This window comes from Scyliorhinus canicula, chromosome 13, assembly GCF_902713615.1.
Source record: "Scyliorhinus canicula chromosome 13, sScyCan1.1, whole genome shotgun sequence".
Taxonomy (NCBI): Eukaryota; Metazoa; Chordata; class Chondrichthyes; order Carcharhiniformes; family Scyliorhinidae; genus Scyliorhinus; species Scyliorhinus canicula.
In genome coordinates, this window is record NC_052158.1 from 134,498,428 (window position 1) to 134,522,479 (window position 24,052).

Consider the following 24,052-nt stretch of genomic DNA (forward strand, 5'->3'; position numbering starts at 1 on the left):
AGAGCGAGAGAGAGAGAGAGGGTGCAACTGGGAGAGTCAGAGAGCAAGCGGGAGAGAGAGAAAAGCAAGCAAGGGGAGCAAAGAGCAGGGATAAGCTGGGAACAGAGAGACTGGGGCAGAGGTTTAGAAGTGAGGAAAACAAGGGAGGAAAGTGAGAAAGAGTTGGGCGATAATAATGAGTGCAAAAAATGTTTAGAAGGCACGAAATATAATAAACAGCAGGGGGGAGTTGGGAGGAGAGTCGAGAAGCAGTGAGAAGTGTGGGTTGTCATAAAAACCCATGTGGTTCAGTAATGGGTGAAAATCCACTGTTATTACCGAGTCTGACCTCTATGTGTCTCCAGACCCACTAAACTGGCTAACCTGCCCTCTGAAATGGCCTAGCAAGTCACCCAGTTGTATCAAAACGGCTACAAAATAAAATAATGAAACTGTCTCAACCATTTTGACTAAGGTGAAGCCCGAGGTCAGTTGTAATGCATGTTCTTGTCTATTCGGATCTAGTTGGTCTATTTTGTGGGGATCATGAATTGGATTAAATTTGAATTTGAATTGTTTTTGGGAGCAAGCGTGGAGATGGATCAAGGGCTTTCCCCATCCACTCTGTGCACTGGTTTTGTAACTCTGAGAAAGGAATAATATTTTTTTTAAAGAATTAAACTGGACAGACAACCCAGCAATAACCAAGGCTCCAAATTCTGACATGACAAAGACCCTGTTGGCCCTGCAAAGCTTTCCTCACTAACATCTAGGAACGTGTGCCAAGGTTAGGAAGGCTTTTCCACGAACCAGTCAAGCAACACCCTCACACAGTCATCTCACAGAATCGCAAGTTTTAGCCACATTCCCAGACTCCTCCAGCACCATCCCTGGATATGTCCTTTCCCAGCGACAGGGCAGACCAACCGGATGTGGCAGCAAGTGGTATACAATAGGGATAGAGTGGCCCTCGGAGTCCTCGACATTAACTCCCAATTCTATACGGTCTCCTGACATCAAGTCAAATATAAGCAAGGAAAGCTTCTTGCTAATTCCCATCTATTGTTAAACACCGCTTTGAAAAACACTGAGGGTAACAAGAATACACTCAAGTCAGGGAACTTCAATGTCCATTACCAAAAGTAGCAGCAGTTCTGTCCAAGCGGACACGTCCTGAAGGAGACATCAAACTGAGGGAAAAATCTACTTGAACTCATCCTCACCAATCTACCAGTCGCATGTGCATCTGCTCATGACAGTATTGGCAGAAGTGACCATCACGCAGTCCTTGTGAAGACAAAGTCCCACTCTCATACTGCAGACGCCCTCCATCGCATTGTCTGGCACCATTGTTGTGCTAAATGGAACAGATTGAAAACAGGTCTAGCAGCTCAAAACTGTGTATCTGTGAGGTGCTGTGGGCCATCAGTAGCAGCAAAACTGTATTCCACCACAATCTATAAATTCATGGTCCAGGAGGTTCCTCACTCTACCATAATCATTGGAATTCAGTCTGAAGAAGAATAATGTAATACATTTAAGGAAGATTACACAATAAATGGTAGGATTCTGAGAAATGTCGAAGGACCTTGGAGTGCATTCCCACATACTCCTTACGGTAGATAAGGGGGTTAAGAAGTCATACGTGACCCTTTCCTTTCTGAGCTGAGGCATAGAGAATAAGAGCTGAGAGGTTATGCTGAAACTGCAAAACACAGTAGCTATGCCACAGAAGAACCCACTATACAGTTCTGGTCACCATATTACAGGAAGGATGTGAGTATACTAGAGAGAGTACAGAGAAAACTTATGACAATGTTGCCAGGACTGGGGAATTTTACCTCTGGGGAAAGATTGGACCAGGTGGGCTTGTTTTCTTTGGATCAGAGAAGGAGATGGGGAAATTTTATTGACATGCAGAAGATCTTGACGAGCCTAGGTAGAGTGGTGCAGGAAGACCTAGTAACTTCAACAGAGGGGTTGATAACCAGGGGCCATAGATGTAAAGTAATTGGGAGAAGGAATGGAGCTGAGGAAAAAAAATGTTTTGTCCAGATGGTGGTGGGTATTTGGAATTCACTGCCTGACAGAGTGGTGAGAATCAGAAACCCTTAAATCCATTTAAGGAAGTACAGATACAGTACTGCAATGTCTGGATTAGGGCCATGCCAGATTCCAGATCTGACCAGATTCCTGGTTGGACGGTTTAGGCCATGGATGGTTCAGGTTAAGCCAGGTTTGATCGGATCAAGGGTCACTTGGAGCACTGGAATAGACCAGGGCGCAAGCAGTAAATGTGATAAATAGTCTACCGCCACACCGTGCCAATGTCGCATCTAGCCAAATTGCCCAGGTAAGTTTATTTTATTTTACTCAATTAAAATTGATGCATGGCACATTCTAAAAATGTTTGATTTTTGGACCATGCTGGCTTCTGGACAGCTGGTTTCAGACCCTGTACTTAGATATGCATTTGAAATGTTGTAATCTACAAGTCTATGGACCAAGTGTTGTAAAGCGAGGTAAGACTGAATAGGTCTTCTTTAGTCAATACAGACACTTAGGGCAGGATTTTCCATTCTTCCAGTAGAGGAAAATGACCCACCATTGGCAGGAACCCGCCGCTGTCAAAGGGGTTTCCTGTTCCTTTCCACCCCCTCCCCCCCCCCCCCCCCCCCCCCCCTCCCCCAAACCGGGAAAGCCTTCAGGGTTCACCATCGGCTGGACTGGAAGATTCCGCCGGCAAGAACTGCAAGATAACCGCCTTTAGTACCCTAAATTTGTGTGATTCTCTGATTTTATACCATCAACCAAGGGAGCTCATTCAATGAGATGTGAGGAAGGGCACTCCAGGAGCAGCACCTAGTTTAGTAAAAATGCCGTGTCTTTCTGGTGAAGCTACAACACAGGCCTACATGCATGCTCAATAGCAGAAACAGCATAGCACACACAGCTCTAAGCAATTCGACAAGCAACTGATCAAATCAGAGCTCTCTGTTCTTGCCCCATCATCATAAATGATGGTGAACAATTAAATACATTACAGGAGCAGGAAGACCCTTGAAAATCCCGATCTAGCGGTGCCCAGAAAGCTGAAGTGTTTATGACCATCTTCAACCAAAAGTGCCACGTGGATGGGTAATCTTGGCCTGCTGCTGAGGTCCCCATCTTGACATGTTTGGGTTCTGTCGGGATCACTCAGAATCAGGGCTCATTATAAACTTGGTTCAGGCATAGTCAAAATAGCTGAGTTTCAGAGGTAAGCTGAGAGTGACTGCCCTTGGCATCAAAACCAGATTTGACTAAGTGTGTCATCATGGAGCTATAGTAAAATTGACACACTGTCGGGAATCGGGAGGAAAATCTCCACAGACAGCGCCATACCATTCACAAAGGAAGATAATTATACTTGTTGGAAGCCGATAATTGTAACTCCAAGCTATCATTTCAGGAGTTATTCAGGATAACGCCCTCGGCCTATCCACCTTCAGCTGCTTCATCAATGACCTTTCCTCCAACATTAGATAAGAAGGGGGGGATGTTCACTAACTATTGCAGCGTTTGATTTCATTCACAGCTCCTCAGATACTGAAGCAGTCCATGCCAACATTCAGCAAGGCCTGGATAACATTGTGCCGATAAGTGGCAAAGAGTATTTGCATGCCAGGCAATGACCATCTCCAACAAGAAAATGTCTAAACACCTCCCTTTGACATTCAATGACATCACCATCATCATGGAGATCACTATTGACACATAAATACTGTGCCTCCAAGGGCAGATCAGAACCTGAGTATTCTATGGCAACTGACCCACCTCCTAACTCTCTAAATACTTTCCACCATTTACTAGGCACAAGTCAGGAATGTTAGGGAATACTCTTCATTTGGCTGGATGAATGCAGCGCCAACCACACTAAGGAAGCATCCAATACAAGATAGTGCCACATCCACCACCTTGATGGTTCATTCAATTCACTATTGGCACACAGTGGTAGTCGTATGTACCATCCATAGCAGCAACTTCCAAACATGCAACCACTAGCTGCATGGGAACACCGCTGCATTTTCAAAGGTGGAAAATGGGTCATTTTCGGTGAGTTCGGGGAGCGGACTCTTGTTTCCTAAGATCCCACCCTCCCAAGTCACATGCCATGCTGGAACTATATCGCCATTCCTTTACTGTCACTGTGTCAAAATCCTGAAACCCCTCCCGAACAGCTCCCTGGGCGTGCCTATATCATATGGACTGCAGTCCTTCAAATGGTTCCTCAACATCATCTCAAGGGTACTAAGGGATTGGCCAGAGCTACTCATGTCCTCCGAATTAATGTAAAAAGGATATATTTTTTAAATGAAGTAATTTGGGAAACTAAAACTACCATAGCATGCTTGTTGCTCTGATGCACTTGGTTGCTTTCCAAAGGCCACAGTTAAGAGAAAAAAAATCAAATGTTTTTCTTCATTCCCTTTGAAATGAACTAGGATGGCAAGATTTAATTTTGTGAGTATCCTCCCCATGGTTCCTGCTTACAAGACACCAGCTAGCATACCACTTGCACTGGGTTAAAATCCTGAAGCTCCCTCCCTAACAGCACTGTGGGTGTACCTACACCACAGGGACTGCAGCGGTTTAAGAAGGCAGCTCACCACTACCTTTTCAATGGCATCTAGGGATGGGCAATAAATGTTGGCCTAACCAGCAACAGCCACATCCTATAAATAAATTTTTAAAAGACTCAATGGATAAGAATGTAATCAATATGGCACCTTCTTCAACAAAGGCGCTGTTTGGATAACATGGGTTGGATTAAATGCTGTGGGCGGGCACCCCACACTCGGTTGAGCCTGCCTCTGCTTGGCTGGGCCTTGCCCCACATTACTCTATCGGGAGATGTTCCTTTAATTAGTATCAGGCAGGGCTTGTTCAGTGGGAAGTCCCCCATCATAAAACAGCAGGAGATTCACGCCACACCAGGATCGCTTGTCACTGCTGGGACTGTAGGAAGAGACACCATGGGTGCCCTAAAACAGGTAAATCAGTATTTTAGTTTCCAGGGCTGGGTTGGCATTCTCCAACAGGGGATGTGTATGGGCTGGCAGAAGACACACTGCCAATGGCACGGCGACCTAATTTACAGGTCTGTTGTCCATAAAATTCAACCATGTGTTACTTCATCAAAATATTGAAGATTGGTAGGATCTTGCGCACCCGCCCAAGTCCACAGCGTTTTGCATGTCTAGCCTGTCACGCTGCGGGGGAACCAGCCCGATGTCTGTTAGTAGCAGTTTTAGGTAGATTTTGTATTTGCCACCCAAGCGTAAAACTGACAGTGCAAATCAGCCAGTGATAATATATATGGGTGTATATTGAAGTTAATGGGATGAGTTCTATAACAATTGGGCTGTGCACATCACTACCCAAATAGTGAAGATGAAAATGACCCCGTTTTAAAAAGAGTTTGATAAGGTTCCTAATCTGGAATCAATAATATTACTTTGAGTACTGTTGCACTGTTGGGGACCCTGCTCTCTCCCTCTTTGTGGAGGTCCCATGTCACGCCCCCCCCCCCCCCACCCCCCGGTGACGCGGTGACGGCCTAATGATGCCAAGCCCTGCCCCAATTATGTCAAACCCCTCCGCAATTATGTTGAACCCCACCCACAATGACATTGAGCCCCACCCACCACGACACCGATCCCCACCCTATGACATCAACCCTGCCCACAATGACTTTGAGCCCCATCCACAATAACATCAATGCCCTCCTGACCGCAGTCCACCAGTCCCTCAGTTCACACAATGCAAGGCACAGAAGCCCAAAATCGCTGCTTTAAAGACTGCTATAGTGCTCCATAACGCATGATAACTACAAGCCTGTACTAATGGATAAATTGAAATCCAAGCATACCTATTGTCAGCATGACGATAGAAGTGATCAATATTGTAATCTCTGTGTCTTCAGTCGAGCAAACATGAACTGGCTGATAAGCCACGGGATGGTGAAGTCAGCCAATGATATGATTGCAGCACAGGCCAGTGCAGGACAAGATGAGCCAGCAAATGTCCAGGGCAGGAGCAAATACTTCAGTGAATTGAAATGTCCAGTCCATGTCTAATATCAGTCGCTTTGCTGGCGACTGTCTGGCAGGATTCCATTCTTTAATTGTCCAGAACAGTAAGAAGAGACTGTCTGAAGGCCAGTAAAGAGTAATGGGTGATGGGGGTTACTCACCGGTTATAACTGTCCGCGTGCGCCCACCAGCCATTTTATCAGACCAGCATATGTTCTCTCTTGAAGAACAGAATTTAGACTGGAAAACATGGTAGAGGGACTGAATTCTTCACTTTTCTTCCTTCACCAGTTGTTTGCACTCCGTGACAATTTTCTTCTGCACTTTTTCTTCACAAAATCATCAATCACATCATCGCACATGAAATCTTGTAAGGATGCATTTACAATTGTCAGTATTGCTAAACTTATCAAATGTTCCTGACTCATCGTATTTCGCAGATAATTTTCTACTCTTTTCAACACAGGGAAAGAAGGTTCACTGGAAGCATTTGTGACAGGTATTGTTAAAAAGATCTTCAGAATGGTTTCCACATTTGGAAAGGTTGCCTGCAAACCATCACGCCTAAGTCTGTACAAATCAGCTGGCGATCACAAACCACAGAGCTCATCATTATAATGAAATGAATGAATTGTTTCACTTCATCTTCAAAAAGATTTTTGTCTATGCCTCCCTCTATAACTCTGCAGAATTCTCTTACAGCAATGGCTCTTCGCATTCTAATCCAAACATTTGTTGAAAAGCATGCAAAATAATTCAACTTTCTTCTTCAGAGATTCACTTCTACTCTGCAATTGCACCATTATAGTTTTACAAATGACACTGACAGTCTCGATAGTGATCTTCTCTTTCCTATTTAAAGTGATTTCTTTGTCTCTAGTTTAATCAAAAATTAACTTTCTGTGTCTTGTATGCTTCTCATCTTCAGAAGGTTCTATATTTTTTGTTAACATTTGTGCCTCTGCTTCCACTGAGGTACAATCATTTTGAACTACCATGGCAACGTTTTAATAGAGGCTAACAATTGGGAAGCATTCAATTAAGTTGTATCAACATTGTGCAGTGATTTTCTGTAAGTATTAATTATTTGAAGTAAGTGGTTCTACAAAACAGTAAAAACTGCAACTTCGTACTTTTCAAACTTCTCTACTGAGGATTTTGCTTCCGCTTTCACATGTGGCTTCTCTGATTTTGATGTGGCTATGTCTGATAAGCATTCCTTTATTTCGACAAAGTTCGAAAAGAAGGCATACAAGGTTTGAACAAAGTCAAAACAATGTAGGGCTGCCTCACATGATTCAGCTGCAATATTGCAGATTAAATTCAATGAGTGACTGGAACATGGGATGAATAATGTACAGGAACTTGCATTGTTCAGTCTTGCTTGTTGACCTGAATATTTTCACGCCTTATTTGCGGCATAATCGAATTTTGGCCCACGACAATTTTTGATGTTCAAACCTAAATTTGAAATGATATCCAAAACCGTTGTCTCCAGGAACTGAGATGTGTGGAATTGTAGCTGGATAAAACAGAGAAATCGTTCTACAACCTCACCAGCGCTGGCCAACATATCTTAACATTAATGTTCATTGGTCCACATGACTCACATCTGGTGTTGAATCAACTATTATGGAATAGCATTTGGCATCTTTTACCTGATTAGTGAATTGGTTTCCAATCCGCTCTGCCATCATATCGATTAAGTCATCGTAGGTTCTGTGCGTTAAAATGTTGGTCTTCCCTGAGGCACAATATTGATAACTTTTCTAATATTCTTTGAGAAACTCATCAAATTCACTGAAATATTCAGGACAGGCTAAAAAAATTACCTCTTTGACTTGACATTGATGACTCATCATGTCCTCTTGGAGGTTGTCCCAATGAAAACAGCAGTTTGACTGTGGCAACAAGACATCTCAGCACTTTCCTCCAATAAGAACACTCTTTTTCAAGCTGAGCCAATAACGCAGAATCAATACTTCCACATAATTTACATCTTTAAACAAATGCATGCTTAGCTTTAAAATGACCTCTGAAAGTTTCACGATCAGCAATATCTCTTCCACCCTTTCTCCAGTTAGAGTATCTGTCAATAAAAGCTTGCTTCCATTCACTAGGGAACATTTGCAAACGTAACAGTCGACTGCCTTAGAAGCTTCTGAAAAAAATCAACCAATTTCTCCTTTTGTCACAGTAAGAAGTCTTACAACACCAGGTTAAAGTTCAACAGGTTTATTTGGATCCTCCTTCATCGGGTGAAGGAGCTGCGCTCTGAAAGCCAGTGATTCCAAATAAACCTGTTGGATTTTAACCTGGCGTTGTAAGACTCCTTACTGTGCCCACCCCAGGCCAACACCATTTCTCTTCACCCTCAAATGTGACTCATGAAGACCTCAAAACTGCTTTTGGCCTCGAACCTCAAACTCTTTTCTCAAATGTCCCACCTTACCTATGTTCTCTGATCTATCTTTTACGACATATTCTATCATGCCCAGTGGCACAGCTTTTGGCCACAAGACAATGTCTTCAGAGTAGGTTTCTCCTCTCACTTCAGCAGCAGAAGAACAAAGCGCTTCAGCAGTATCCTGTAGTTTGAGTCCCATTTCAGAGTCCACATTGTGTTCACGTTTTTCAGGCGCTGTGTTGCCTCCAGAAATTTGCAGGTTAAGTTACCAAAACCTTTTGTGGACATTGTTGTTGAGGGTGAATATGCAGTTTGAGCACTGCTCAATACTTCAAACTGTTTAAAGTAAAGTGTGAAACATTCTTTTTGCCTAGCTTCGTCCTCTTGCCAGACCCTCAACTTCCTGTGTTTTTGACTTTTGAGATTCATCGTGTCTCATCCTATTGACTGGGGTTGATCTGTCTTGCGTTCAACAATTCACGAATAAATCTTCAGAATCATCTGTCGAGTGAAGCCTCCTGAAGCAAAAGAAAGCGATTGTCAACGCTGCACAAAAGCAGTGACAAATTAAACAAAGCTTATGAGTTGGTAGGGGGGTTGGTCTTCGAAAACTGTGAAAAGAATTGGTGTGAGGATGAGCTGGAATTCACAGTCAAAATCCTCCCAGAGTAATGGACTGCTGGCAATAATTTTAGAGAAAGCTATTTTGATCATGGCAAGCCGGGTTTCATTGATGAGAGAGAGAAATGACTGACATCAAAAAGGCAGTAAATTCAACATGCAAAACAGGAAGATACAAGATGTTGGTTGCTGCCCAGCATTCTCACTCTCAGCCCTGCCTGGAAGGCCTCTGGCTCTGGTTGAGTCACCCCATTCTTGCTGGTCACTGCTCCCCGATTCCCTGAGACATGGCACTGGTGCTTGCCTGGCCTTCTTGCCTTCCCTGCTCACCTCCGGGCTCTCACTCGGTTGGCCGGGCCTCAAGCTTTGACCCTCGATGACCACATGTGCTCATGGCTGGCTGCCTGGCTGCTGCTGCTGGCTATCTGGCCTTGTGGCCTCTGTTCTTTGTGGCTGGTTGCCCACCCTCCTCAGCTCTGGCCTGTAGGTTGAGAGTTGCCCTCCTGCTCCCTTCAACAGCCATAAGCTAGCGCTTCCTCCTCGCCTTGCTGAAGGTTTCATCGGCTCACGCACCGATGTTCGGCCAGCAACCTCACTTTTGCCTCAGGCTGCCCACCAGACCGAATGCCAGAAACTTGGCTGCTGCTTTGCACCTTTACTCGGTGACCATTAATCTCTTGGGGCAGCAGGGTGGCACAATAGTTAGCATGGCTGCCTAACAGCGCCGGGGACCCAGATACGATTCCAGCCTTGGGTGAATGAGAAGTTTGTACTTTCCCCCGATGTCCGCGTGGGTTTCTTCCGGGTGCTCCAATTTCCTCCCACAGTCCAAAGATGTATAAGTTAGGTGGATTGGCAATGATAAAATTGCCCCTTAGCATCAAAAGGTTGAGTGGGCCTGGATGGAGTGCTCTTTCAGATGAACGGTGCAGACTTGATGGGCCGAATGACCACCTTCTGCAGTGTAGGGATTCTATGAAAGTTCAGAAACTTCACACTAATTCAGGAGATCTAAGTGCTCTAAATCACCACCGCCTTTCAATATTTGGTGAACTATTTTCCTGCTTCACCAATCAGAGCCCGACATTGTTCTGTCTTGCTTGCTGCTGGGCTCACTTTTTTTTTAAGCTATCCAACCCATTGGCAGTTCTTGCCGGCAGAATCTTCCACCCCTGCCGACGGTGAACCCCGCCGTGGGTTTCCCAGCGGAGGAGGGGTTGCAAAAACCGGGAAACCCTGTTGACAGCAGCGGGATTCGGCCAATGATGGGTCGTCTCCCTCTGCTGGGAGAATGGAAAATCCTGCCCAAAGTGTCTGTATTGACTAAAGAAGAACTATTCAGTCTTCCCTCGCTTTCCAACCCTTGGTCCATAGACTTGTAGATTACAACACTTCAAATGCATATCTCAGGACAGGGTCTGAAACCAGCTGTCCAGAAGCCAGCATGGTCCAAAAATCAAACATTTTTAGAATGTGCCATGCATCAATTTTAATTGAGTAAAATGAAAGAAACTTACCCGGGCAATCGCCTTACTTATCTTGGAAGCTCGCCTGCCCATTTCCTTATCGAGGTGGTCCCAATAAATCTTGCCTTTGGATCCCAGATTTGATATTGGAGTATTACCCCCACTCCATCCATTCAGGCCTCTTTTTGTTCAAATAGCTCCGAAGGGTTTCCTCCCATTCAGCACGGCTGGCCATGACTAACTCTATCACTATCTCTCGGGTTCCTTACAGGGTGTGAGAATCGACCGGGGTTTGGATCCAGTTTTTACTAAATTCCCTCCCACTGAGTTTACCCCACTTCCTTGACTATTCTCGTAACTACGCAGTTTGTTCACCTTGTGTTGCAGACACCTGGGGCTGGATTTTCCATTTCAGGGATTATGTTACCACGCTGTCGTGAAAACTGTAGCCTTTTACGGCAGAAAACCTGGCGTCAAAAGGCCGCAGACTCACAGCTCTGTAGGGGGCGAGCAGGGAGCCGTCGTGAAGCTCCCAGCTCCAGCTGCAGATACGGCCCCCCGCGATTCCGGTCAGAGGCCCCGGATGCGCACAGCGGCGGCCTCCAGCGGCCATGCCCTGCTCCATGGCGGACTCAGACCGCGGAACTGGATCGCGGAAATAGTGCCCCAGATAGGCCGCGCACCTGACCCGGATCGGCCGCTTAAAAACACCCCGTCCCGTATGAGGCCTTCCCTGTCCTCTGATCGGCCCGCCCCCGACCATGGCGGCCGCGGATTGAGTCCGCAGCTTCCACACGAGTATCCCGAACGGCAGGACCATGAGTGATCCACGTCATCAGGAATTTGGCTAGTCTGGGGCGGAGAATAGTGGATGGGCCTCTGGCAATGGCAGCAGGTTGTGGATAGGCGACGCGGGAGTACGCCACTTTTCGGGGGCCAGAGAATTGAGGAAACAGTGCCGGTCCCAATTCCATACGTGGAACTGGATTCTTCGCCCCAGCGCCGGGTGGGTTTTCGCCGTCGGGGTACAGAGAATCCAGCCCGGGCTTATGGCCCAGTTTAGTGGTCAGACACCTGTACTCTTGTCCACCTGCTTGAATCCTGGAAGTCACATGGGGCGACTGCCCTCTTAATTCAGGCTCAGGCTGAGTGTTGGAGAATACAAAGCTGGTGGGTTCGAACTTGGAGCAACTAGGTCACTTCCTATCGAAGACCAACCACAGGGACGCCACTTGTTGTCTGTAAAAGTTCAAACACTTCGACCAGTCTACTATTCAAATGTTTTACCCAGGTGCCCCTATTTGTGAGATGAACAAAGGACAAATACAAGTTTATAATTCAACCAAATTTATTATCAAACACAGTAAAACAGTTACCCCCTCTTAAATTATTCCAGCTGCAATAATTCGAAGATTTTTAATACTACCCATGCCAATGAACTCAATCAAGCGGCAGATCCACTTCTCTCCGCTGCTTTCTTCCTTGTCTGCCGCTAATCTTCACTGTTGCCTGTGCGCCGGGTCTTCGCTGGAGAGGATCCTGGTGGTCAATTCTTATTCCCCTCTTCATACTTTTTCAGAAATCTCTCTGGCCCTCAGCCAATGAGTTGTAAGGGTAGGACGTGCAACTCCTAATGGAGTTGCCAATTGCAACTCTGCAGGACACCAGGAACCCATCCCCAGGGTTCCATCTCCAAGTGTACTGTTTGCACGCAACCTTACTCCATTTATGCTAACGGCAGGAAATCTGGGTGCCAGAAAGTCTAGCTTCATCTGGACAATCCATAATAATTGGTCCATTTGAATGGGACCAATTATCTCCTGATGTCCTGTTTACAGGGCAGGTCCAGACTTGTCCCGACTGTCTGTCTCTGCTCAGTGGCTTTGAACTTGGCTGTTCAAATTCCCATCAGGCCTGCCTGTGGGCTGGTTTCATTTCAAATGTCCAATTCTCAATTTAAAGTGCCCAATTGCATATCGGGCCTAAAATTCAGGCTATTGCCCATTTGATCACACTTTGGACTCAGTTCTCATTTCCAATCAGTTTGAATGTATATGCATGGGTTTTCTAATTTTCTTGAATAGTAGTTAATAAAATCATTGTGGGATCTGGTCCAGTTTGACAAATTTGGGGCACCAGCCTTGGTGACTAGTCATAACACCGTACAGCCAATATATATGCTCCAACAAGTGTTGATTTGCTGCAGACAGGACTTCCGTCCTTGACGCGGTAATAAGTCCAGCCTTCGGGAGCTGCTGGCCATTCCGATTGGCTGGCAGCTTTCCAGTCCTTGCCGAGACAGTGCTGCAGTGGACAGAAGAGGAACTGCACAAACCCCTCCCCCCTGAGCTCAAATGCCATAGCTGGAGGACAAGGTAATTGTAAGAAGCCCCAGGGCAGGGACGTAGGGTAGGCCCGGTGGGTTGCAATGGGGCAATGAGGGGGCTTGGGGACTGAAGGGGGGGAAGGAGGTCACTGGGCCTTAAGAGGAGGGCATCGCAATTCAGAAGGGGGTTTCTGCTGGAGATCACACCGCCCCCCCGCCCCCCACCACTAGCCCCACCGGCCCCACCCGAGTCCTAAATTTGATTCTTTCCAGTCTTTCCCCACAGAGGTTCAATCTTCCTGCCAACTTAAAAATTAAGTTAGGTTAGGAAACAGACCTTAAGTGGTCATTAATTGGCCACTTAAGGGCTTCACTCGGGGCAGGGGTGGGTTTCCCACCTGAAGCCTTGCCCGCACCAGTTTAACTTGATGTGTGGTCAGGGTGGGCGAGAACCGGAGGGAATCCCATCCCAGCGATTTCGCGCTCTCCTGCCTAAAAACGTGCCAGTGGAGGAGTACAATACCCAGGCCAATAATACAAACTTCAAACTCTGCTGTACACCCGATGGCCTCGTCTCAAATTATTGAATGCTAGTTTCAGAATGTACTGTGTAACTGAGCAGGAAGTAGCTGCTGCATTCAGGGCCGACACTTGTTGTGTTAGCTTTGTGGGCCTAAAAATATGTAAATTAGGGCTAGCACCTATAACACAGCTGTGCAGCACCTCAGTTGCCCTGAGCCCAAGTAAGATAGATGCTGCAAAATGTAGGGACACTTTATATGTTGGGACTTTGCATTGAAAGTGGTCTGATTTGTTTGGGCGTACTGTGAGGGATTGCAACATTACTGCTTTCCATTTATTTTTGTATTTTTTTTTTCTGCTTCGCCACCAAAAAACATCCGGCCAGCTTTTTAAAGCCACACTCCTTGGGAGGGATTCTCTGAAATTGGGAAAGGCAATTGGGCGGACAATCGGTTTTGACGCCAAAATCGCGGCAAATGACATTCGACGTCAAATCACAATGGTGCAGCTCCTCAACCTCGGCGTCAATGCGTTCCAGAACGCATGTACAGTAGACCACATTTGCATATCATTATCGGGCCCGACCCAGTATACTCCGGGTCCTCCGCGATTCCAAGCCTCCGATGGGCCCAGTTCCCGACGGCGTGGTTCACTTGTGCTTTTAAAAATGGTGAAACCGGCGTGATGGCTGCTGAGGGAGAGAGAGGGGCTACGGGAGGTGGCCAACATCGCCATAGTTTGCTGACAGTTGTGCCATTGGCCAGGGTGCTTCTGCAGGAGGAGTAGCGGGGGGTGGCCACGAGGTGGGCTGTGGGGTCGGGGTGGACGCACACGGAACACCATTGCCGCAGCCGGTAAGGCAACCATGCAGTTGCGCACACTGCTAACGGCCCACTTTGAACTTAGTGGGGTCATATAGGTGTCCCCATCTGGCCCCAGTCGGCCCATCAGCTGTAAGGGCGCGCTCCAGCACAACCAGTGCCATCGTTTTGGCTGGGATAAGTGTGTGTGGGTTGTGTATTGTGTATGTGCGGCTGCAGCTTGTCAGCATCCCGAGTGTCAATGATGGACCCGGCGAATCCCGTACCATTTGGAATCGATTGTGTTCCACGCGGCACCGGTGCTGGCCCCTCAACGGTAGCGGAACCGGTCCAGGCGTGGCTCCAATTTTTCTGCCATGAAAGTCCATGAATTCTGCTTTGGCATCAACACAAGGGGCGGGTTTCTCTGTCCCGCCATCGGGATTCTCCGTTTCGCCGGCTGGTCCATTGTGGGGCAGCCCCACGCCGTCCGCAAACCCCCGGGCTGCCGGCAAAGCGGAGAATCTCGCCAGCGGAGAATTCAGCCCCTAGTCTCAGAAACGGAGAATCTGCCCCCCCCCCCACGTAGTTCATTCCCCAGAGATATCTCATAATATGTGGGACCTCTCTGGGTATCTCTCCACATTTGCAGGTTTATTGGAGAAGTGGGAAGAGGATCGGAAGAGTCATCCCAAACAGATATGATTGCACTTTCAGTACCCAGTTAGGAATTGTCCTTTTCTGCCAGCTGTGGGTACAGGGTAAGACAATAATATCTGAATGTGTCTAAAGAGCCCTTCATCTGGAGACTGTGGTTCCTCTCAGAGGCTGTCATGTACAAATTTATGGCAAACCATTTTGATTGCAGCAAAGGTTCTGTCAGTAGCAATGAAGTTGACATTTGATTTGAATTTGTACACTACTAGGTTCTTCCAGACTTCAGTATGAGATGTCCACCAAACTCCAGTCCATATGAAATAGAATCGGTTCGACATGCATTTGGCGTGACAATCTGCATGCATCTAGCACATGGGTTTATTACGAGCTTCTCTGTGCTTGCGTCAGACACCTGCTAATCACATTTGACATGTTTTATGGCTGCATCTCATGATATTGCACTCAGCATGCATTTGTCATGATATACTGCATGTACTTAGCCCTCATTTGATTGACCCACCCGCTGGAATGTTATCCTGTCACTGAGAGAGCAGGGTCCTTATCATTGTGCCTTCTTTTCAGGGACATTGTGTTAAATCAGTGGATCAGGTCAGTGGCAAAATACTCCAGCTTGCTATGTTGGGGGAAGAAATGGTCCAATTACATTGAAAATCTTAGTTAAATTGCTTCATTAATAATACTGGCAATAATATACATTTACCAGGCTTTTAACGTGTTAAAATAGTTTATTGATTATGGGAAACAGTTTACCTTCCTGAATAAACAGGAACTCCACAGAGTTGCAAGAACAGCAGTAAAGTGTGCCTTAATGAACAAAGGGTAAACATTCAAGGTCATCTCAGTTAACACCGACTGGCTTTGTTTCATGGCAACTATCTGATGAATCAGCAACAACTGAGCATTTTGCCGCCCCAGTTATGCTGAACCGTATATGGTTATTGATGCGAATGCTGGTGTCAAATGAAAAACGGTCAGAAGGAAAGAGAGAATTCTTTGCCATTAACCCCAGAATCAAGCAGCAGGGATTGATGCCTTTGTTTTCTCTTGTCTTTTTCCTTTCTTTCGAACCAGGCATTGTATCAGCAATGGTTCTACGGAGACAACACATTACTTGAAATGATTGAGAAGAAAAGATGTCTGTGCAAAGAGATCAAGTCGCGGCAGAAGCCAGATAAAGGGCTTTGTAAACAGGACAGCATGCCCATTCTCCCGAGCTGGAGGAAAAACAGCATGACAAAGAACCTGAAACTGACGGCACCACCCTGCACGAAACAGCAAACCGTTCTTTGGGACACCGCGATCTGACAAAAGTCCTCTGTGAAGCATGCTTCCCCCAAGGTTTTGACCTCTGACCATTCCAGGCATCCTCAAAGGGTCATTTCCTAGATGACTGCTGTGACCTTTGACACCCACATTGGTCTGCCCACCTGGGCTTTCCATTAATTCAGCTCTCAATGATTCAGTTGCCTTGAGGAGACCATGGTTCACTGTGACTGGAGCCAACATGTCACATGACAGAGGCTGAACCAATTACCATGCAGGTCAACTGCGGCAGCGGCAAAAGTCTATGCTGCCTCATAGAAGCACTGTACTGAAATGTTTGAAAGTAATACTGCTATAACAATAATAATTAAAACAGCTGTGCTGTTATGTGAACCGATTTAAACATGATTCGTTTTATTGTCAGCTTTCAAGAAATTGCAATCAATCAGAGGCAGGCACGGAAAGAATTGGGTGGCAGAGGGCAGCTCTATTCCTGACCACCCACGGGGAAACGCTCCTCTTGTGTGTTATGTGCAGCAAAATCATAAACCCAGTCTTGATTGACAGACTTAGAATTCTGCTGCACATGGAGCCCTGATGAATTCTTCCCGGCCTACTCAAAATATTTTGTCCCACGAGCACTTTTCTAACCTGTTTCTGAAATGAGGGAAGATGACACTCAACCTGCAGGAGAACACAGAAATTTGCATCTCCTGTCACTGATAAATTTCAACAGGGTTACGTTCTACCCTGCAGACTTCTGTTCAAGGGAGGACCACTTACTTTCCTATGCAAACACCAGTAGAGTTTGGTGGTCTGTGTTGTCATTGTCTACAACACAGCCCAGTCCCTCTCCGGCCCACAGGCCCCGTGTGAGCTGCAGTAATTCATAAGGGGTTTTTTCAAAGGAAGGTTTATCAATGCTCAGAGCATTAAGGATCAAAGTCTTAGAATATCAAATGGCCAGGATTAGGTTTCCTTTGTAACTCAACAAAATAACATAGGAGAGATTTTCATGGTCTGCACTCCAGAGCAGTGGATCGCCTGGGCCACAAAGTATATTGAAAATCCATGTAACAGATCCCACTGACTTACCTTAGATAAATGGAGTAAACTCAGGCAGATTCCTTCATTCCAAGGAGTGTGCTACAGGCCAATTGATTTGGTTGCATCCAATGGACACTGCCATGCAGTTTGTGTGCAAATGCAAGAAAATCTCTCCTAGTTTGGACAGAATCTGTGCAATGTAATTTCAATGGTGGATGTTAGTTTAAAACCTATTGAAAGGTAATCAGGAGGAATTGAAGGCTTTTAAATATTTTCTACTGATGTGTATTATTGACCTATGATATATCTATATATAAATATATATACAAACTAATTATGATGTTATTGTCCTGTATTCACTTTTCTTGATTTTTAATAGTATAATTGAATAATAGTGTGAACTTTATATTATTTTTGTGTAAATCACACTGTGATTACAAAAGAAAGAAAGCACAGTCAAGGCACACAGATTATCATCGTCAATGCATGCCCCCAACACTGATCATAATGCATACACCCAACAATATAATCACAATTCTCACCTCTAATTCTGATTACAGTGCATAATCCAATCACTGATCATCGTGCTTACAACAATACTGATCACAATCCATAAATCAAATGCTCATCGTCCTGACAACAATACTGGTTCTAGTCCATTAATCCAACAATCATTATAGTCTATACACCCAAAGGCAATCTTATAGCCAATACCAGTAAGTGCATGCATCCAATATCAATCGTAGCTTATACACCCAACAATAATTAAACTGCACATGTTCTATCACACTGCATCCAACCAACACCTTTTATAATGCTTACACCCAACAGCAATCATAGTGCCTTTATCTAACCCTCATCATAGTGTATCACCCGACACTGATTAGAATGGCCACATCTAACGTCAATGAAAAAAACCTAACACCAATAATAATACATGAAATGAGCATTCATCACAATCCACTGTATAAACCCTCAACATCAGTCAGAATCATAATGTGTATCTCAACATCAATCAGTCAGCACTCGCGCACCAGCATCAGTCAGAGTCAATGTACATATCTCACCATCAATCACAGTCAGTAGTGTATCCCAAAGTCAATCATTGTCAAGCACGGATATCACAGCATCAATCAGTCAGTGCACATACCTCAGTATCAAGCAGTCAGTGTGCACATGATCACAGTCAACGTATACCCCAGTGTCATTCAGTTGGTGCACATGTATCACAGCTGCTATGTGCACTCTAATATTGATTAAAATCGGTGGATACATTCCATAATCAATCAGGGTCAATGTACACACCATAGTCACCGTCACCTCAGTTAGATTCAGCTCTCACACTGGAGATTGATCACGGTAAGGATATCCACACAATTATAGTGTGTTTAGCCGGAGGACACATTACAGACAGCGACCTCATAATGCATCATATTCAATCTATTTATTCCAGCATTGATCACATTCAGGGCATGCATCTCAACATCCATTTTCAGTTGGAACACGTAACCCAACATGGATCATTATTGGTGTCTAAATCCAAATGTTGATCACAATCCATGAGTGCAAGAATCCACATTTAACACTCCAGCATTCACTTATGCATTTGTCACAGGCGAATCACCGCACACAGACTCGAGGTGATGTGATGGAAACATTCACCTATCACAGTCAGATTATAGACGCACACCTACACAGTAACAGTGCAGATATGCACAAACCTATTGTGGGGTCCAAACACACAAGAACATCTATCACAGTCAGAGCAAGCGCACACATGAAGATCTAACTTTATATCAGTTTGGAAAAACACAGTCATAGGGTAGACACATACACACAGCTACAGAACAACAGTACAACCACAAACAGATTCACCACAGTCAAAACAACCCCGCACACTTACACAGATACAATAACAGCAATGTGGACACAGACACATTGATCACAATCACCAGACTAATATATAAATATGTGTACAACAGGAAGCACACACGCGCACACCTATCAATCTGAAACACCAACCCCTGTCTCATAGTCATTTTAAATATCATTATATCTGGTTTTATTTTAGAGGAAGATGACTTTTTCAGCAACTACAAGGAAAGGACAGGGACTTTGAAGGAAAATATCTGTCCAGATAATGTAGCTTGATCATTTGTATTTTTGCAGTTTCTTGGGCAAAAATTGCAGAAAATCCCTCAGTGGCCTATTTATTATTCATTGTACAGACCAGGACTAAAGTAAGTGTCAGTCCTGCAACATGTTCATTCCAACTTAACTGTTTACAAATAAACCTAACAATATTGAATGTTTTTTCCATTCTTCAGTGATGTTTTTGCAATGTTAATAACTGGTATCAGATTAAATAAATGTGAAACAGGCCAAGGATTCTTGTGAAATGATAGAATGAATGGGTGTGTGTTCATCGACTCACTGACTCTCACAATAAACACAGAAATTTGATATTAAACATTTTTTCTATTCTTGATGGTCTTTCTTTGCAATATTTATTGGTGAGTAAAGCCGAGTGGATTAAGCCATGGTGCTTTATTTTAGAGATGAAGTGTGTTGTGACCTGTACACCAGCTGGCCCCACATAAATGCAGCCCGCATTAGGCATAGGGGTGGCTCTGCTAAAATAATGTACAGAAGAATGCCCTATGCCACTATATCCCTTTCTCTGCTATTGTCACCAAAGAAATTATAGGGGAGAAATTTGATAAGGCCCTTTGTCCGGCATAGGGAGTGTGATGCCTGAATACCCAGTGCTTGGTCACGTTGAATATCACATAAGAATATAAAAAATAGGAAGATATTACATTCAGTAAGTTATTGGCTTAGCTGATTGGGGCTTCAATTCCACTTTCCTGCCTATTCAGCCACCCTATAGCCTTTAACTCCGTTGTAGCTGAAACATCTGTCTACCTCAGCCTTGACAATAGTCAAGGACCCAGTTCCACTGCCCTCTGAGGTTGTGACTTACAAAGATTAATGACCTGTGAAGAAATTCCCCCTCATCTATGTCTTAAATAGGAGACTCTGGGCTGGATTTTCCGCAGCCCCCGCGCCGAAGTCGCATTCGGCGTGGGGGGCAGAGAATCCAATTTCACGGCGAAATCAGGCTTGTCGCTGGTTCGGTGATTCTCCAGGACTCGCGAATCGGCGTGGTCGTAGAGTATTCCGCTCGGCTGGGAGCCGCATTGCCAGAGACCCGCCCAGTGATCCTGCGCTTCTGACCAACCGAGTTCCCGATGGTGTGGAACTAACAACCTATTGCCAGTCGGGATGCTCGCGTGTCGGCTGCGGACTCAGTCCGCGGCCGCCCTGGTTGGGGGGGGGGGGGGGGAGAATCGGACACGGGGGGCGTATAGGCGGCCAGGGGACAGGATCCCAAGGTCGGATGCTCAGGTGTGTGACCAATCGGGGGGGGGGGGGGGGGGGGGGGGGGGGGGGGGGGGGGCGGGGGGGGTCTACATTTTCAATCTCCCTCCGCAATCCGAGTCCGCCATGGCGCTCGCCGCCGCGGCTGGAGGCCGCCGCCATGCGCATGAGCAGACTCAATACCGGAGGTGCGAGGGCCCATATCCGCAGCTAAAGCTGTGAGATTTACTCCCGGTCCCTGCTGGCTCCCTGCAGGGCTGTGAATTAGCTCCACTTATTCCCAGGAATCTCCAGAGTAAAACACCAGCGTTCTTACGCCGGCATGGGGACATAGTCCCATTCTGAACATTGGCCCCTAGTTCTAGATTTCTCCAAGAGGCGAAAACACCCTCAACATCTATGGTGTTCAGCCCCTCAAAATATATGGGGCGTGACTTAGCCATAGCGGGAAAGGCCAAAATCGAGATCCCTGCTTGCCACCAATCAGTTTGCCATCTAACTAGCCCGCTCCCGATGGCGAGTTCTTGATCTCGCTCAAAGCTGGCGAGCATATCAATGACCCGAATTTGCATCAATCTCCATCTCACAAGCGAGATTGAAGTCAAATGTAACGGTCTCCCAGGAATTAACCGGCTCCCCAGCGAGAAATCACGTGGGCATCATTTAGTGCTCCTTTTTAAAAACGTGAAGCTGGTGCAATGGGTGCTGGGGGTAACTGAGGACGTGAGTAGCCATTTCCATTTCCGGCATGCAGCTTAATGACACTGCAGCTATCGGCCCAGTGCTCGGGGAGGACGCAGGGGGAATATCACAGGAGGCTTGGACTTGGCCGTGTGGTGAAGTGTTCCAGGTCAAGGGTCGAGGGGCTTTTCATCTGTGAGGTCTTTAAGCTATCTTTAAATATTGTGGATACCCATAACAAGGGCAATTACAGCTGCTGCCTGTCTGTCCGACAAGCACTTCCAGGACTGAATCCTATTCTTGGTGACATGCTAAAGGTCACTTTAACTCCCTTTCACTGTGAGCAGCATCTAGCTTCACAGCTGAAGACTATTGCAAATAAGGAATTGTCCTTGCTAGGTGTGCGAGCACTTCACAGCTCTCAGGTGAATTCCCATGGATACACATGCCATGTCTGAAACAATCATTGTATCACATTTCAATCAAACTTTGGAGCCTGAACTATTTGCACCATAGGAGTCAGTGTCAGCACCATTAAAGCAGCAGCCAACAATCAAACACTCAAGGGCTGGGCTTCAGCACTGGGAATATCCTTGTAACCAAAGAACAAGCGTGTGGATCAGGGAGAACACCTGAGCACAGTCTCCCTAATGTTCCTAGCAGGGGTCTGGGGTCTAGGGGCTCCTGCTGTGGCTGGGGGTGAGTGTGCAAAGTGAGGTTATCCAGCACAACTGGCTCAGTGGACAGCACTCTGAGAGAAGGCGGGACACGTAAAGGCGTGAAGGCTTGGGGGATTTGAGGGTCCCTGGGTGGAGGCCCTAACTGATTGTCAGTCTCTGTCCTTCTCCAATCCGTTACATCCAAAATGGATTATCCCGCAGAGGATGTCTTCACGGTGCTGGTGGCCGCTCAGGAGGCCAGACGCCGGGAAGGCAGCAGTATTGACACAGGCTGGAGGTGGCATCCCATGTACAGGGGGCTGCCGCACAACCTGAAGACCCAGTACATCCACACTGCTAGAAAGGGAGCTCCAGGATTTTGACCCAACAACAGTGAAGGAACAGCAATATAGTTCCAAGTCAGGATTGTGCACAATTTGAAGGGACTTGTAGGGGTGGTGCAGCTAAGCATTTTGTGCCCTTGTCCTTCCAGGTGGTAAAGGTGGTGCGGTTTGGAAAGTGCTATCGAAGGAGGTACGGTGAATTTCTGGAATGCGCCTTGTAAATGTCACACACTGCTGCATTATGGGTCAATGATGGAGGGAGTGTATACTTCAGGTGGTGGACGGTGTGCTGATCAAGCAGGCTACTTTGTCCTCAATGGTGTTAAGCTTCTTTAGTGTTGTTGGAGTTGCACTCATCCAGGAAATTGGAGACTATTCCATCACACTCCTGACTTGCACCTTGTAACTGCCGAGACTTTAGCAAGTCAAGAGGTGAGTTACTCGCTGCAGAATTCCCAGTCTGACTTGCCATTCATTGTTTGAAATCTCTACCCCAGAGAGCAGTGGAGGCTGGGTCATTAATACATCCAAGGCTGAGATAGATAGAGTTTTGATCTACAAGGGAGTCAAGGATTATGAGGACAGGTGTGAAAGTGGGATTAAGGCCACAATACGATCTGCCATGATTTTATTGAACGGTGATCAGGCTAAAGGTGATCATGCTCACCTGACCTCTTCCTGCTCCTGCTTCTTAATTTCATGCATCAAGGGGAGATGGTTAGATTCTCTCTTGTTGTGGATGATCAATGCCTGGCCCTTATGTTGTCAATGCCATTCGCCATTTATCGGCCCAAGCCCGAATGGTGCCCATTCTTGCTGCATTTGGACACGGATTGTTTCAGTACCTGAGGAATTGCAAATGGTGCTGAACACTGTGGGCTGGATGTCACAGCTCCCCCACTGGGCATGTTTTAAGTGGGGTGGGCATGTAAAGTATTTCAGGCGGGTAGCCCATCGCCTTCCTGTCTTCCTGCTGACCCCCAACCTAGTCCCCATAACGCGGAGGATTCAGTGAGGTGCCCACTAGTGCACTCACCCTTAAGTCTATTGAGCCCTGAAATGGCCAATTAATGTCCACTCCACTGCCACAATACACTGAGCAGCAGAAGGCAGACGAGAGTGGGATTTCAGAAAGTAATGGGGGTACATCCTTTGGGAGTGGTGGGGCTACATCCTGTGCATATTGGGGATACTCCACTAAGATTGACTGACTACTTTGTGCCACCCCGTCTGGCCTCCAAAACACCTCGCCACCTCACCCTCCTCGCCCGTCTCCCGAGGCAGCCCTGTTCCTCCTGACTTACCTTTTTGCAGTGCTAATGGCACTTCTTCCTGGGGACTCTTTGCATTCCCCGTGCTGCTCATCAATATCTTCTGTTGCTGCTGGGACTGCCAAGAGCTGCTGGCCAATCAGATTAGTTGGCAGCTTCTGATAGCGGGACTTTCCTCAGCTGAGTGGTGGAAGCCCAACCCTGGCCTTGTTCAGGCTACCCACAATGCATCATCACGGCAGGGTGGCCTTTTTTGAAGCCAGTCAGTTTCTGACCATGTTTTCTTCCGCTCAGGATCAAGCATTATGCCTCCCTCACCCATAAAATCCAGCCCTTTGCCACCCCTATGCCTGACCTTGTGGTGGAGGGAAAGTCATTGATTAAACAGCTGAAAATGGTTGGACCTAGGACACTACCCTGGCTAACCCCTGCAATGGTGTTCTGGGGCTGAGATGATTGGCTTCCAAAAATCACAACCATCCTCCTTTTTGCTTGACTTCGGCCCGAGAGGTTTTCCCCCCGATTCGCATTGT

At 46.3% G+C, this 24,052-nt stretch overlaps 1 protein-coding gene across 8 annotated transcripts in view; it reads left to right on the plus strand.

Annotated features, from left to right (window-relative positions):
• Positions 1-19,666, plus strand: part of nyap2a (neuronal tyrosine-phosphorylated phosphoinositide-3-kinase adaptor 2a) — a 191,698-nt gene extending 172,032 nt beyond the window's left edge. For 7 of the 8 annotated variants that reach the window (XM_038815697.1, XM_038815692.1, XM_038815690.1 and 4 more), the window contains one exon: positions 15,945-19,666. In XM_038815697.1, the coding sequence (XP_038671625.1) occupies positions 15,945-16,178 (234 nt within the window). In that variant the 3' untranslated portion in view covers positions 16,179-19,666. Of the gene's footprint in view, positions 1-6,519; positions 6,553-15,944 lie in introns of all 8 variants that reach the window. The other variant, XM_038815698.1, reaches the window with a different exon arrangement.
• Positions 19,667-24,052: the final 4,386 nt, after the last annotated feature.